The 16,420-nt window shown below is 41.5% G+C and overlaps 1 protein-coding gene across 3 annotated transcripts in view; it reads left to right on the plus strand.

The window, feature by feature from the left end:
* Positions 1 to 4,005: 4,005 nt before the first annotated feature.
* Positions 4,006 to 16,420, plus strand: part of DPY19L1 (dpy-19 like C-mannosyltransferase 1) — a gene marked incomplete at its 5' end in the record, with an annotated part of 41,731 nt that continues 29,316 nt past the window's right edge. For 2 of the 3 annotated variants that reach the window (XM_080611756.1, XM_080611757.1), the window contains 5 exons: positions 4,006 to 4,297; positions 5,106 to 5,174; positions 10,673 to 10,697; positions 11,907 to 11,994; positions 12,628 to 12,765. In XM_080611756.1, the coding sequence (XP_080467882.1) occupies positions 4,006 to 4,297; positions 5,106 to 5,174; positions 10,673 to 10,697; positions 11,907 to 11,994; positions 12,628 to 12,765 (612 nt within the window). The remainder of the gene's footprint in view (positions 4,298 to 5,105; positions 5,175 to 10,672; positions 10,698 to 11,906; positions 11,995 to 12,627; positions 12,766 to 16,420) is intronic. The other variant, XM_080611758.1, reaches the window with a different exon arrangement.

Consider the following 16,420-nt stretch of genomic DNA (forward strand, 5'->3'; position numbering starts at 1 on the left):
CAGGTTATGCCTTCATTGTGTACTAACCTTGGATTAAATAAACTAAGGAAAGGGAGCTGAAGTTCCCTAACTTGCTATATTGCCGTCCTGCTATTATTAAGTCTGCTGCTGAATGTGTGAAAGTGTGGGGGATCAACACAAACTTCACAGAAGCAAAGCCCTGTGGTAGGTGGCAATGGCAGCCTTGGCATAATATCTGCAGAGTGTGCTCTGAGGCAGTGCCATTGGAACAATGCAGAGCAGTACAAGATAAAAAGGGAGTTCTGTATGGGCACTCTTACCCAGATCACCCTGGGAGAGAGAAGGGGTTGGTATTGGTAATAAACTGCAAAGTGAAGGTCTCACTTGAGGGAAAAGAAAAAGAGAACTGGTGGCAAGAAATAGAACAGAAGATAAGATGGTGTGGATGAAAGCATGCAAGCTCTGGGCAGTTTGGTAATGTCCGGAGGAACAAATCCTGCTGGAGAAAAAAATGGAGAAAGAACTGCCACGGCAATGTGTTTTACTTGCAGGGCCCGGTACCTGAGGACTGTGAGTTATCTCCATTGACAGTGTGTCACAACCACCAGCCAACTCAGCATCCTGGTTGGTATTTGGCACAGGGATTTGGAAATATGAAGAGACAGTCCCAGTGATCATGGAAAACATGTTAATTGCTCCATCCATGACTGTGTTCAAGGCCAGGTTGGATGAGGCCTTGGGCGACATGGTTTAGTGTGGGGTGTCCCTGCCCATGGCAGGGGGGTTTGAACTAGATGATCTTAAGGTCCTTTCCAACCCTAACTATTCTATGATTCTATGGTTCTATAATTAGAGAGATAGGGAAGACCTATCAGAAACTGGTATTTGTGTTCCAGGATATGCTTTGCCCTGGAACAGCAGAAAACTGTGGAGCAATATTTTATGGATTTTGCTGTCCCTGGACAAAACACATTAGGATAAGCTGATTAAGATGGCATCTCTCCTATGGCCTAGTATATATCCTTCAGCACCCTCAAGAGTTGAGAGAAATCACATTTAATTTCAGAATTATCACACTTCCCCCCCACATACACATGTTTTGTTATAAACAGCAAGGTATGTGCTGGCTTACAGGGATCACTCCCTTTGCTGTGCTGTGCGGGATTAGTAATGAGCTGCTCTGTGTCACGATGTTGAAAATAAACATAGCACTCATGGAAATATATGCAACTGATATGATGATATAAACGCAAGGTTTATTTCTTACTACTTGTGTGTCTTACATACAGACTGAAGCAAGTGTTGTTTTATTTTTAGATGTGTACTGCTCTGCTGCTACTTTTCTGAAGTAGCATTGATGGTTTCCTTTAGCAATTCATAGTTGCCGAACACAGACACCTTTATGTTTAAGTAGGTGATGTTCTGTCTTTGCATTCTTATAGTAACTTAAACAATCTGTAGAGTTGTTTAGTTCAGTAGTATGTGCCTTTGTAATCTGGTTCTGTGAGTGATACCTTTTGAAGTAAATTGCCTGAAGAATTTTAATACAAGAAAACAGCCTGAAGGTAATTGATTTGCTGCAGGCTGGAGCAGGCCCAGTTAATCTCAATGGCCAAGCCACCCCAAAACAATCATTTGAACCTTAATAATCTCAGCCCTTCAAGCTCATAAGCGTTCCACGACTCTATTGATTTTGGCAAAAATTTAAAATAGGCTTTAGGAGTTAAAAATCAGCAGAACTCCTTAACTATCTGGAGCCTGTACATTTAAGTCACTCAGACAGCAACAATAGACTCCTTAGGTTACTAAATTTATGACAAGGCTGCATGATTAAACCCAAATATAAATAAAAGCAGATTGTGGAACTTTTTCTCTTGGAAGGCAGGTGGGAAAATCGTGTGTAGTCTTCAAATACTCAAATGGTGTTCCTTTTATGCTTTTGTTTATATTTAGTATATAATAAGCACAGATAACTGAAACTGCTGCGGGTAATTCACGTTGCAAGAAGGGTCTGTGTGCTCAGGAGACTGGACATTTTGTATAAGTAAGCTTTTCAAATGAAAAATACTATTTCTTCCTTGCTCATTTGTTTGAAATCAACACAACACGGGCCCTTTGCAGTTATCTCCCCAGAACAGCCGGAGGTAGAAGGGTGATTTTCCCTCAACAAGCAAAGAAGTTTGGAGCTAAGGGTACTTGTGGACATAAAGCCCCCCGTCAGTCCCATGGACTTGTTTGTTTTATCTGATTGTACGAGCTTGTATCTTTATACCCTGATTGCGGTAACAGTCTTCCTACTACCACACAGACAGCAAAGGCTGCCCTGTTTTCTCACATTCATTATCCCGGTACCTGAATCTGAACCAAAATTACCTTCCTGTGTGAATGATATGCTGACAATCTGAAACGTATTTTTTAAACACTATCTACTGTGGTATTTGCCATGTAAGGGTCAAACCTTGTGTTTCATAGGATAGGGTTCATAAAAATAATTTGGAAAAGGAGATGACAACAAAGAGCAGAAGTTGTAAACATTTTGGAAAGAGTCCCACATCTGTTATGTCAGAGGAAAATGGTGGAAAGGCCAGGAAAAATAAGCAAGAGTGGAAAGAGGATGCCGAAAAAACTCGAACAGGTAGAAAACGTGGAAGAGAAATGAAGTGAGTAGGGTCAAAGAAAAGCCTGAAGACAGCAATGAAGGGTACCTGGGAGGCAAAGAAAGAAACTTCCAGGGGAAGAAGAGGTCAAGAAAGAACTTCCAGGAGAAAAAATAACAAGAAGTAAGGGAAGGAAGAGTGAAATGGATCCTTTTGGAGATGCTACAGTTAATGAAGAGGTTGTACCCTGCTCTATTTAATCACCATTGTAAAAAAGTGGTAATTAAATGAATTAAGCCTATTGTGTGAGTCACTGTCTGGCCACTGTTGTGTGTTGAGCAGGACAGCACAGGTAGGAGGAAGAAAGAACATTTTGTTGTAGCTGGGTCGTGTTCAAGTGTTGTGTATTCACCACCCTGCAGAGAACATAAATTCGTTAGTGCAGGAGCTACTACAGTGATTGCTGCTATGAGGTACTGAGGATGGGTACTTTGGAAAAGTCACGAACAACATTTCTTCATCAGGGACTGTAGCGATAGGACAAAGGTTAAAACGGAAACAGGGGACATTTAGGTTAGCCATTAGGCAGAAATTCTTCCCTGTGAGGGTGCTGAGGCGCTGGCACAGGGTGCCCAGAGAAGCTGTGGCTGCCCCATCCCTGGCAGTGTTCAAGGCCAGGCTGGACAGGGCTTGGAGCAACCTGCTCTAGTGGGACCCGTGGCAGGGGATTGGAACTGGATGGGCTTTAAGCTCCCTTCCAACACAGTCTGTGATTCTATGATTTTGAGTTTCGAGGGCCCGTGTTAGTTGCATGCTGTTCGTGAGGAAAGCGCTCCAGCAGCCCTGCCTGTGGTGGAGGCCACAGGGCTCAGTTACCACAGCACTGGCACACGGTGAAGCAAAACCACCTTTAAACTCCACAAGGAGGAGGAGGCGTTTTCTGTGGCCGGGCAGCACGCCAACAACAGAGCCAAGTCCCCTTCTGGCAGCGGGGGGAAAGGGGAGACACTCCAGAGCTCTCCCGTCTCCCTGCCGCGGGTTCCATGTGACGGAGGCCATGCTTACGAACGGGCCAAGGAAAGGCGAAAGGGAAACAGCCTCTGGAGCAGGGGCCCTGCGTGGGGTTGGCGGGAACACCCCGCTCCCCGCCGCCGCCGGGCTGCGGGGCGGAGCGTGCGTGAGCGGCGGGGCGCTGGGAGCCGTTACCCGCCCCCACGTGGCCAACCGGGCGGAGCAGGCGGTGGCAGTGGCGGCGCAGCCCGGTGGAGTAGTCACCGGTCGCTCCCCTCCTCTCCCCGCTCCGTTACTACGAGCTCCGCCGGCTCCGTCTCCGCCCCCCCGGCCTGCCCGGGGGTGGTGGGGGGAACCTCCTCGCTGAGGACCGCCCCCCTCGCCTCCTGCTCCGGCGCGGCACCCACCCCCTGGCCCCGGCGGGGACTATGCGGAGATGGTCGTCCTGACCCGAGGCAGGAACAAAGAGTCGCCGCCTCTCAAGCCTGGCCAGCAGCAGCAGTCGCCGGGCGCTAGCCCCAGGGGCGGCCGCGGGCGCCCGCCGCACTCGCCCGGCAGGCAGGTTCCCGGCGGGGCCCGCGCCATGCGGAAGGGAGGCGGCGGCCGGCGGGGAGCCAGGGGCGACCCCCAGAGACCCTGCCGGGAGGGGCCAGCGGCGGAGGGGCTGCGGGACGTGCTGGGCCGCGGGCCGCTGAGGTTGCTGCGCGGCTGCAGAGACCGGCTCGGAGGTGAGGTGCAGGGTGAGGGGGGAGAGGCGCCCCCTTTGCCCCCGCTGGGCAGGGGAGGCAGCCCTTCCGCACGAGGGAAGTGGGATGGGGCTCGGTCTCGCCTCCCTGCGCTCTTTCCGGGTGTCAGTTGACTTGTCCGGCACGGCGCGGAAGCCTCCGTGGTACGGAGTGGCTTCTCTCTACTGACGGGGGAGGGGGAGCGGCGGGACAGTGGCCCGTGGACAGTGGGAGCGGCCATCCCCATGGCCTCACGCCGCCTGCCTTCGGCGGGGTTGTGTCCGGCACTGCCGGAGGCAGGGGCTGGCGGTCGGCTGCTCTCCCGCCTTCCCCGGGCCCGTCCTCCAGCCTGTCACAACGGGAGGTTAAAGCTGACAAGTCCCGCACCGGTATCGGTGAGAATTGGAGGCGAGGGATAGGAAAAGGGCTTGTTTTGACACTTAAGCATCCTTTGGGGGAGAAGTAAGCAACCCTCCCTCCGCTTTGTTTCTTGTTTAGCAGGCTGACTTTCCGTTTGAGCGAGTTTGTCAATAGCATACCTTTGTAGGAATTATCCCCTGACAACTCGTTTTGACAAAGTTATTTCAGGATTTAAAAGCCTGATGATTTGAGTAGTCACCTTAATAGTCTATCTGTGATGTTCGAAGCTTTTATGTGTAGTTACTAACTTGCTATATGAAACTTCTTGCAGCGTTTTTGAAGTCTAGTCACGCTTTTTAAACAGAAAGTTGATGCTGCAGAGTTTGAGCAGTTTTCCTTTTACAGAGGCTGTTCTTAATTGGTGCTTAAGGTATTTGTTTTCTTTTGGCAGTATTTGTGGATGACAGGAAGGCCTCCATCCTAAAAGCTGATAGCAAGATATGGCTCACTTTCCTTCTGGGTAAGTAGAAGGAATACATTCGGCTGGGGGGAATACTGTTCTTTTACCTTTCTTACTCTGGAGTTGTAAACTGTATCAAAATGTATTTCGAAATACTACTCTGAAAACTGAAAGTGCATTGCTTGTGTTGAAAAGGGACAGAAAACTTCCTACGTGGTAACTTTTGTAAAACTGTTATTGTAGCAGTTGGGTGTGGTATTGGAACATTCGTGGGAAAGTAGTTGTTCAGGTGTTTATGGATCTCTTCTATCTAGTCATTAATTTCTAAGATTAAAAAAAAAGAAGCAACTCTTATTAAGTAATGTAATCAACACAGCATGTTTTGGAAAGGTTACGGGTAGAACGTAGAACAGTAGGGGTTTGTAAATTCAGATGTTGTTATTTTGGAGTGAATAATAAAACGGCTAATAACCAAAGTCTTGGAAAAAGCACCAAAAATATTTGCAAAATTAAATAAGAAATGCATTCCTAAAATTAATAAATGTTAAATAAGAACATGTTTGTCGGGTATACAATTAGATATACTCTGAAAGCTATCCTATTAAAAGACTGTCAGGGTATTCCAAAGATGCTGGTACTATTAATCACACCACCAGTAGTCCTTGTTGCCAAAGGGAGTTTCTTCAGTTTGATGAATTACATTGCAAAGCAGTAGCAGGGGAACAACCCTCAGCTTACAAACTAATTGATGATTAAACTGTTCCTGAATTGCTTTGCTTACCTTTGTTTATTCAGTGTTTCCTACGCTAGTAGTTACTTAAATGATTCAGAAATATGAAACTGATGGTCAGAATTGAAAAATGCTTTCCTGTGATTGAAATCAGAGAGCTTTGTCATTTCTGGAGTTGGAATTTGGCTGTGAAACCCAGATAACCAATTAAATACTTCAGGGAGCACTTAATATTTTTAATAGGAGTAAACCCTTAATAGCAAAGTATGTAATAGCATGCAGTATTGGCAGTAGCAAATTAGCAAATAATGTACCTATGCTAAATATGAAACGGGCCTTTGGTTTTAGTGATGTTTAAATTTTTGCTGTTGTTTTGGTGAAGCTTTAAGGTCCAGATTTTTTTTTGTAATGGCCATTGAATTGAGGCCTTATTCTTGAAGACATCCTTTCTAGATTCTACAGAATCTTGCAGTGAAACATCTTGACTAAGCTGCAAAAGTAGTCGATGCTTGCACATTCCTCATTGTTCCCTCATACAGTTCTGCTGTATTCCTACCTAGTCACTTCGGGGATACTTGCAAAGCTCAAGTTTCTGGTATGTTTCACATCCTGTTTTTTTATGGTGTGTCAGCATTTGTTGTTCTCTTGGTAAATGAGTTCTATATATTATGGCTTCATTCTTCTGTATTTAATTTCTGGAATTAGAATGCTTTTAATACGCTGTTCATACTACTTTTGTTAGAATAGAACACAGGTGAAAATAGGAAATCTGAAGAAATAAACTATCAGATTTCAGATAATTGCCCTAGTCTGCAAAATTCGGATTGTACACTTTGCTTTTAGGGATTCTTAGGTTGGATGAGAAAATGGCATCTGCAAATTCAAGTACATAGTAGCTGTCTAAATCTCTGTAGCGGTAGGACTCTAGTATTCCTCTCCTTCATTCCCTCCCCACTAAGGATATTAATGAGATTGAAGGATAGTAATTTTAGAGAGCTGATTTGCATGTTTTCCATCAGAGTCTAGCTTAATGTAGGTCTGGATGCAGTCTGTTTGAAAATGTCGATTTGGGCTCATAGTGGAAGTCTATGAATTAAGCGCATTGTCTCTTGAAATGTGAGTAATTGCATGAATTGCTGTGTGATTATAATAGGTCATGGTTTTATGCTTATAATAGAGTGATATTGTGAAGTTTTATACAAATGTATATGAAATCCTCCAAAATAATTGTGAATGTATTGACGCTTAATGCATTGACTTTAAATAAAACATTTACTGAGAGGAAAAATCAGATTTAAATATACTGTTTTCTCTGTGAAACAAGTGGTATGTTTGAATCTGAACTGTAATTTCCATATTAATAGATCAGTTATTTGCAACAATAAAATACTGCATATTTGGCTTATTTGGAACCACATGAATTTGAGATCATGAACAGTGCTGGCAGTTAATGTGCATTTATTTTGACTTTGCTGTGTATTCTTAACTCACACATAATCTGTCTTGAAATGGATATTTTTTTATAGTTGGGGTGTGTGTATGTGTAAATGTATTTCAGCATCTAATCTGGTTGGAAATCTTAGAAACGTTGCCAAGAAATGAAATAATGCCTTGTGCAAATCTGTAACTCAGCAAGTACTAAGAAAGGTATGGATGGCTCTGTTTCTTTCCGTACAATTACTGCAAAACATGTTTGTTTCTGGAATATGGTTTACTGTGTTGCTGATGTAGCTAAATGGGCTTACCTTGAATTCCAGATCATATCTGTATTTGCTTTTCTAAAAAAGGAATTTGCAGTTCTCCATGAGAACTAAGGGAAATGTCCTTAGTATAAAAAAAAAAAAGAATCCAAACTCCTGAAACTTTCCTAAGACATTAAATTCCACTTAAAGTGAACTAAACTGAGCAATCCTTTTGTGATTTGTTTTTATTCTAGAAAGCATATGTAAAAATGTAAAGTTCTAAATGAAAGCTTGTGGTACTCATTTTGTAACTGAAATCCAGGCTTCTCCTTGAGAAAACTACTTTGGTGGCCAGCGTGGAGCTGAAAAAATCATATGGAAGTTTCAGCGTAGTATTATCCAACCTCAGCTACTATATATGAAGCATGTAACTTAAGGGAAACATTGAATTGTAGAGGCAGGTAGTTTAGAGGTTGTGGGTTTTTTTTGTTGGTTTTTTGTTTTTGGTAGTTTTGTTTTTTTGTTTGTTTTTGCTTTGTTTTGTTTTCCCCTTTAGGTAATTCTGGTTTTGTTTGGTTTTTTTTCTTCCTCTCCTCCCCTCATCTTGCCCAGTTTTTCACTTCACACATCTTTGTATACAAAACTTCAATGTTAAAATTGAGGTTCATAATGCATCAAACTACATTTATGACCTGTGATGACAATGATAAGTATTGCCAGCAGCAGCGTTGTGGTGACAATAAGTACTATAAGCACTTCCAGACTCTGTGTTGCAGGAAAAAGTGGTTTGGAGATATACATTGGTACATGAAGTGTACCTTCAGTTCACTCCTCTTCCACATAAATGCAATGGGTTTGCAGAGTTTTTCTTGTCCTTGTTGCTTTCCAGAAACAGGCGACCATATGCAAATACCGTGCAGCCTGAACACACATCTGTGTTTGCTAGCTCTGTGAGTGTACTCTACATCAGTGTGCAGGCAGCTGATGTATGTTTTACCTCTGTGCAAGCACCTTGACTCATCCTGTACCATCTGGGTGGCTGATGCTGTGTGTGCTGATCAGCACCTGAAGAGGGATGCAGTGCTCAGCACCTTTCCTGGCTCATGCTGGGTATAAGGATGGTTGTCCCCTCCACTTCCTCTCTGCTCCATATAGCCTGTGTGAATAAGAGTAGTCTTTATTAACCATAAAGGTTCTCTTGGATTGAAGGCAACCAGTCTAACTGACCTTTCTGTGACATATAGCCACTGTGTGCTTAGAGAGCAACCAAGGCACCTTCCAAGAAAGAGCAACGTGGTCCCTCTCAATGCCTGCCTATAAAGATAGAATCCCAGACTGGTTTGGGTTGGAAAGGACCTTAAAGCCCATCCAGTTCCAACCCCCTGCCACAGGCAGGGACACCTTCCCACTAGAGCAGGTCACACCAAGCCCCATCCAACCTGGCCTTGAACACTGCCAGGGATGGGGCAGCCACAGCTTCTCTGGGCACCCTGTGCCAGTGCCTCAGCACCCTCACAGGGAAGAGTTTTTTCTTCATGTCTAATCTGAATCTCCCCTCTGTCAATTTAAAGCCATTTCCCCTTGTCATGTCATTACATGCCCTTGTAAAAAGTCCCTCTCCAGATTTCTTGTAGGTCCCTTTTATATATTGGGAGACTGTTACCAGGTCTCCCTGAAGCCTTCTCTTCTCCAGGCTGAACAAGCTCAGCTCTCTCAGCCTGTCCCTGTAGCAGAGGTGCTGTAGCCCGTGGAGCATCTTTGTGGCCTGCTCTGGACTTGCTCGAGAACGTCCACGTTCCTTTTGTGTTGAGGGCTGCAACAGTCATGCTGTCTTTACTTCCATGGTGGGCTCTGGATGTGTTGTGAATACTGCCCAAGTAAAATCAGGTGGCTTTGCTCTCTGCAGATCTTGTCATGCTTAAGAAAGAGACCTAGACTGTTTAGCCACCACTTTATCATCATTTGACTTTTACATTTGTCCCTTAGACTGCCTTCCTTGTTGTGTATTTGTGTGACAACAGCACAGATAGTCTCCAAATGGATAAATGGAATGTAACTGCATGCAGAGGCTACCTTTTTTTAGCAATTATAGTCTCAATTAGATTTGTTTTGGTTGTTGTGGTCTGTTTGGATCTGTCAAATTTGCAGGACAATGTGCTCTGTAAATTAAACTTTTATGAGCTCATTAGGAAAGAAAACTGCAAACATGACAAACAAGAGCTCAGTCTGCTTTGGACAAAGCAGCCCAATGTGGGAATTTACTAATTCACCACTTAAGGTGTGATGTGTCTAATTTGCACTTTCTCTAATTTACAGCTCGTATCTTGTAACTCCTAACTTGTTCAGCTATGAGCAAAACTGTTACATAGCTGATGGTGGGAGAGCTTATCTTTCCTCTTCCGTCATGGTGCAGAGGGGGGTCTCGTGTATCACACTTGGAAGCACAAAAGCCTCAACAGTTCAGCTGATGCTGGATCTGCTTTAAAAACTCTTTGTGTAAGCTGATGTATTTATATCTTATTTATTCAGCTTTGAAGTTTGGTCTGTACCATTTCTGTGAGTGAACAGATTCTACAGAAATTTCCAGACAATCAATATGTGAGCATTATGGCTGCAGGAGACAGCAAGCTGAAGATGGTGATGGCTGCATAATGACTGTTAGCTCTGGCCACCAGGTCCTGCCTATGTGTTTGCCTTGCTTTGACTTAGCAGCGCTGCTGCTAGCATACATCAGGCCTTAGCATGAGCTATGTGTTAGCCAAGATCTGAGCAGGAGCTGAGTGAGCACTCAAAGTAGTGACTTCAGAGTGTAAAAAATTTTCATGTTTGCTATTTGAAAAATAATTCAGTTTTGTTATTTGTAGCTGAAATGGGTGTAGTAGGTGTAGATTCTGATGGATCAACTTGAGTGATGCAAGATATAGGTGGAAAGTATTGCCTATTGCTGAATACCATCAGCATAATTTCAGATTTTCAGAGAGCTGGCCATGAACGTTAATTCAGATGTTCCTATTCTTCTCTTCCTCTGGAGGCTGAGTACCTTCTGTGCATCTCCGAAGTAATACTGTAATTACTTTAATGAACATGATTTCGTGTTCAGTTATTTAAATATTTGAGTAACTTGGCACCTTTTGTTTCCTTTACAGCTGCTTTTGCAGGAGTCCTACATTGGTAAGGTTAAATTTATTGCTTGGGAGCAATATTGTATTTTAAAATAGCTAAAATATAATTTTGGCTCATATTTATGCAAGCTTTTGGGATAATACATATATTTAGATCTTTCATCTGAAAACTAAATTGTTTTCTTCAAGATGAATAATTCTAGTCTTGTGAAGCTCACGTGAAAGGTTTCTTAAGCCTGTTCAGTGAAGAGCGAAGCCTGCTTTCCAGGTGGAAAGTTGTTGCTTAGTTATACAAATTCAGGTGCATTTCCACCTCGCAGACCTTTTTACTCTCGGTGGATTTTGAGAGTCTTATTTAGATTCTGCTTTAATTTCTTGGTTTTACATCATATTTTCTTTAACCTCTTCAGAAAAGTGTGGCCAATATTTTCCTTATTTACAGAAGAATGGCCTTTCAACTACTTTTTGTCAATGCAATCCTTGTGTTTCAGGTTCCACCCTAATCCTCACTTACCTGTTTTCTGTAGTATGCACTTGAAGTAGAATGGCTTCTATAGTGGGTTTCCCCAGCTGGTTTTGCAGAGATAAAAAGTAACAGCTTCTGCTGCTCTGTTTTTGTTTCCTAGCTTGAAAAGAACTATTGATTTTAGTAGATTGTTTCTTGCAAATTCCTGTTCAAAGGCAGAGTCATGTGCAGTGCTCTCTTTCTTTTTCCATCCTTTCTGAAGATGAAGCTCATCTTTGCAAATTTTGCCTCCAAAATGATTTGCGTTTTTCCTGGCTTCCCCTCCATACTTGCACCTTTATTTAAATAAAATTTTGTCTGTCAGCACATCTACACATAATGGCAGATAACTGTTAAAATACAAGTCAAGAAAGATTTTTGTGGAGAAAAAGCATGCAATACGTAACACTGTTATTTTCACCAGTTTTTAATCAATTCTTTTGTCAGGTCTTTGAATTTTCTTTCCTAATATGTAGACTTGATAGTTTTAATAGCATTAAACTTTTGATCCTTCAGTTAAAATAAATTAGAGTATTATGACTAATTTCAGAGTAGAATTTAATAAATGCTCTATGGGTTCGTATCTTTTCCATTTAAAATAATCTGAATGGAGGAGAATGTTCGTATAATATATGAGTAAAATAAAAGGTGTGGTCTGCATTGAATGTTTTGCCAGTTGCTCCTTGATATTTATGACTTAGTAAAGGTTCGAAACCTGTATGTTCAGTTTTAACTATTGTTATTTTTTAACAGGTGTCACATAACAACCCTTTTTGAAAACGACCGTCATTTTTCTCATCTTTCAACGCTAGAAAGAGAAATGGCTTTTCGCACAGAAATGGTTAGATTCTGCTTCAAAAAAATGTAGTGATTGGAAAACTTCTGTCCATAATCTTGCAATCGTGGGCTTCCCAAAATTTCTTAATACCGTCTGGATAAGTAAATATATTGATGTCTTGCAGCTAAGGTGCTTTACACTTTTACATGCAGAACATTTGTGTGTCTTGCAGCTGATCGCTATGAATATATCTCTTCACAGTTCACTTCAAGTATAATTAGAAAGTGTGATTGTAGAGGACCTAAAATACAAAGCTGCAAGTACCTTAGAGCTTACTTTCAATTCTAGTCTTGTTCATGCATCTCTTTTAAATAATAATTTTTGAAATTAATAGATGTTTGCAGACATATGCACCTTTTGGCTGCTTTCATTTTGAGAATTGTGAAACATGTGCTAGTGCATAGTTACCAGCACAAATGAGAGATCTCCAGACGTACTATAAAGCAAGGTGGAAGGAAACCCACATCGCTTGTTTCAGTGGCGCTAATTGAAGAGATTTGAAAAACTAGATAGTCAAATCATTTTGTCCTATTTATTATATTACAGAATTTCATTTAAAAAGAAAGGGTTTATGTGGCAGTTACTTAAGCAGAAGTGTTCTCTTTAATCCTAAATAATAATTCTGCTTTCCTGTAGGGTCTTTATTATTCCTACTTCAAGATCATTATTGAGGCACCATCGTTTTGGAATGGAGTATGGGCAATTATGAATGACAGGCTAACTGAGTATCCTCTAGTGATTAACACCTTACAAAGGTTCAATCTTTACCCAGAGGTGAGCTACATTTTAAAAATGATACCTTCTGATAAATCTTTGGTTTCTTTAGATTTGCCTACAAATTTGTAAGAAATGTTACTCTGGAAAATGTAGTTGTAAAGATACAGTGACTGATGAAGTGTTACTTAAGTTAGATTTAAAACGAGACAGTTACTTGATATGTTGTGATCAATTCTCAGGCTGCAGGTATCAAATGTGAATACTTTCTAGATCTCAGTATTTCATGCCCTAAAGTTGCAATCCGGTTCTACACTTCTTGTTATCTTTTGTTCTTTTCACTGAAAGCAAGTATGTTGCTGACATTGCATATTTCGGGAAATACGACACATAAGGTATCAGTAGTATGTGACAATAATGCCTGCAGTGATACAGGTACTGAGAGGTTATTTCGGCGTGCATTTTATATAAGACAATGAATGAATTAGCACACGGTAGTTCACTCTGGCCCTAAAATCCATGAATGGTAATGGTTTACTTCCGTGTTGCAGAAGAAAATCCTCTGTTGAAGACTGACTGCTGTTGTTTTATATGTACTTGATGTTAGACTTGTTACCTTGTTCCTACTTTGGTTTGTGGGTTTTTTTGTCACTAAAAAGAACATGTTTTTAATTACAGGAATGTTTGTTTTTTTTCTCTCATGGTTTTGCGAGTGTTCTGCAAACCTTTTGAAAAGGGAGATCTCCTTTGGTTAATTACATTTCTGTAACTCTGTGCATAAGCAGTATCAGAATCAAGGACTAATAATGGCTGTAATTGTTGGATTTTAGCATTTATACTCATTCTCCTGCTCTCTCTGAGTAGAACTGCTTTCAGGAGCTATATGTGTAAGAGTTCTCAGCATGCATGTATTTATACAACTTGCATGTAGTGGTTTCATTTGTCTCTTAATTCCTTGCTCTGGAAGAACTAAATGCTGTAGATGAGAGCTTTTTGTTACCCTCTCACTGTTTTGACTTTTTTTTTTTTTTTTTTGTGGGTTTTTCTGTGGTTTGTTTCTGCTTTTTAACTTCAGAGGGACTGCAGTTCAGTTCTAGAAATGCAATATTAGGAGCACATGCTTTACTTGAATACTGTGAATTTATTTCTTTAGCTCAGAAAGATTTATTGACTTCAGCTATAGTCTGACTTGCAAAAATCAAAGGTAACTGGTCAAATGAGCTTGCTTTTAAAGAATCATCAGTATCACTATGAAAGATGACTAAGTAAATTGGATATTGAAATCAAAACAAGAGCAATCAGATATACTGGCTGACATTCTGTAAGAGCGGTAGGTAGATTACTGTGCACAATGTGTAGGCTTGTCTGTTCATTCAGAATTTTCTAGGATTGTACTGGCTCATAGAACTTGATTATAAGGTATGAATTCATTCATCTCTGCCTATGTAGGTATGCAGAGCGGACATATAGTCTCCTCTGCTCCATACAGTAATTTACTGCTTGATGCCTTCCTGTAAATATTTTTAAGTGTATTTCTTGAATACTTTGTTTCCACATAACTACATCTATAAAACTGTCAATAGGTGCAACTTGACCTTTGAAGTATGTTCTCCAAATTTATCTAGCGTTACTTATTATTATAATGGAGCTGAGTGGTGGGAAGATTCATGTGGATTTATTTGTTGGCAGTGAAATTTTTCTTTCTGATACTCAGTATCCAGTCATGTTTTCACAAAGTATTCATTTCCTGTTTGGTATCTTAGGATCTTCCCAGCTTTTTTTTTCAGCGCAATAGTAGAATTAAGGCTGAATTTTAATAAAATGCTTGTTTAGTGGATTTCAGGATTAATTTAATCAAAAATAGCCTTGGAATCCAGTTGCTAACCATGATGTTAAACCCATAAAAAGAAGTAGAACAATTCACTTGCAAGTGCAGTTAGTAGTAGACATGAAAACTTCAAGAGAAAGAAGGTGGTAAAGTGACTCCATAGCAATCACTACATCATCTGAGTAAATTATAAATGTAAGCAGTAAAAAAAAAAAAAGTCAAAATCAACATGCCAGTCTTTGTAATTGTGCAATATCATAGTACCAGTAAAGTCTTGATTTTCCAAGTATTTGCTGCATAGTCAGGTTGTTCCTGTAGTTGTGGTGTTTTCATCTGTCATCCGTGATGCAAAAGGGTAGAGAGATAATGTGTTGATCTCTGTGGTGGAGAGATATGATGTCAGGTTTGCTTCCTGGATGTTCATTGTTACGGAGCAGTTTATATTTGTGTGTAGCATTGATGAGGAAAATTGGAGTCTGACTGATGAGCGTTGCAAAGACCCATGTAGTTGGCATTAAAGTGCTTAATCAAAGGCACCTAATAAAAGGGGTTGACTTTGGTGTTCTTATACACCAGAAGAGTGGCCCGGCTCACAGAGACCTTGGTCTGAGACCCAGTCTTTTGTTCTCCAAGTTTTGCATTCCCTGCCTCATCTGATACGGGACAGTAGAAATTCCAAAAATGCCATTGTTCTCTAATTGACCTAGCAATTTTGTACTGCTCACTGATTCACTTGCGTTTGTATGCCCATGTAAACTGTTCCGTGGGAAGTAACTTTGGGCAAAAAGTATCTTGCATGAAGTACCTAGCCTGGTACCTTTTTAAGGAGTATTCACGTGTGGTAACATCTGCAGCAGACACAAGCACTTGTGACATAACAAGGTAAAATTGATAAATTAATAGGTTATTTTAGTGCAACATTGGTTCATTCCAAAACATTTAAGCAAGAGTGTTTTATGTGCTTAGGGTAATGTCAGCTTCAGGGCTGGTGATGCAAATACATTAGATGAATGTCTCTGAGCTGCCATATGTTGGCAGTGTACAAACCACTTTCAGGTGATAGGAGGAAAGATGTGGATTTGGTTCCCCAGTCCTGTTGCCCATCTGGAGATGGGGCAAATGTCAGGTTCATTTATGTGTGCATACTTGGTCAGAAGTGCCAGGGCACAGGCGTTCAGAAAGCCTGCAGGAATTCAAGATAGTGTACTTTGCAGGACACAATATTGAGGCAGGAAGTCTTAGTCTATAAATATGTAGCTATATTTTAAATATATAAGATTTACATTGTGTAAAGGCCACAGATGAAGTAAGCCATGATGATTGGAACCTTGATATTAATCATAGAATAGAATCATAGAATAGTTAGGGTTGGAAAGGACCTTAAGATCATCTAGTTCCAACCCCCTTGCCATGGGCAGGGACACCCCACACCAAACCATGTCACCCAAGACTGTGTCGAACCTCAGCTTGAGCACCACCAGGGATGGAGCATTCACAACTTCTTTGGGCAGCCCATTCCAGTGCCTCACCACCCTTACAGTAAAGAACTTCTTCCTTATATCCAATCTAAACTTCCCCTGTTTAAGTTTTAACCCGTTACCCCTTGTCCTATCCCTACAGTCCCTAATGAAGAGTCCCTCCCCAGCATCCTTATAGCCCCTCTTCAGATACTGGAAGGCTGCTCTGAAGTCTCCATGCAGCCTTCTCTTCTCCAGGCTGAACAGCCCCAACTTCCTCAGCTTGTCTTCATATACGGGAGGTGCTCCAGTTCCTTGTGGCCCTCCTCTGGACTTGTTCCAACAGTTCCATGTCCTTTTTATGTTGAGGACACCAGAACTGTACACAATAATGAATTTATAGAATCACAGAGCAATTGAGGTTGGGGAA

The sequence above is a fragment of the Psittacula echo genome, assembly GCF_963264785.1.
Source record: "Psittacula echo genome assembly, chromosome: 2".
Classification (NCBI taxonomy): domain Eukaryota; kingdom Metazoa; phylum Chordata; class Aves; order Psittaciformes; family Psittacidae; genus Psittacula; species Psittacula echo.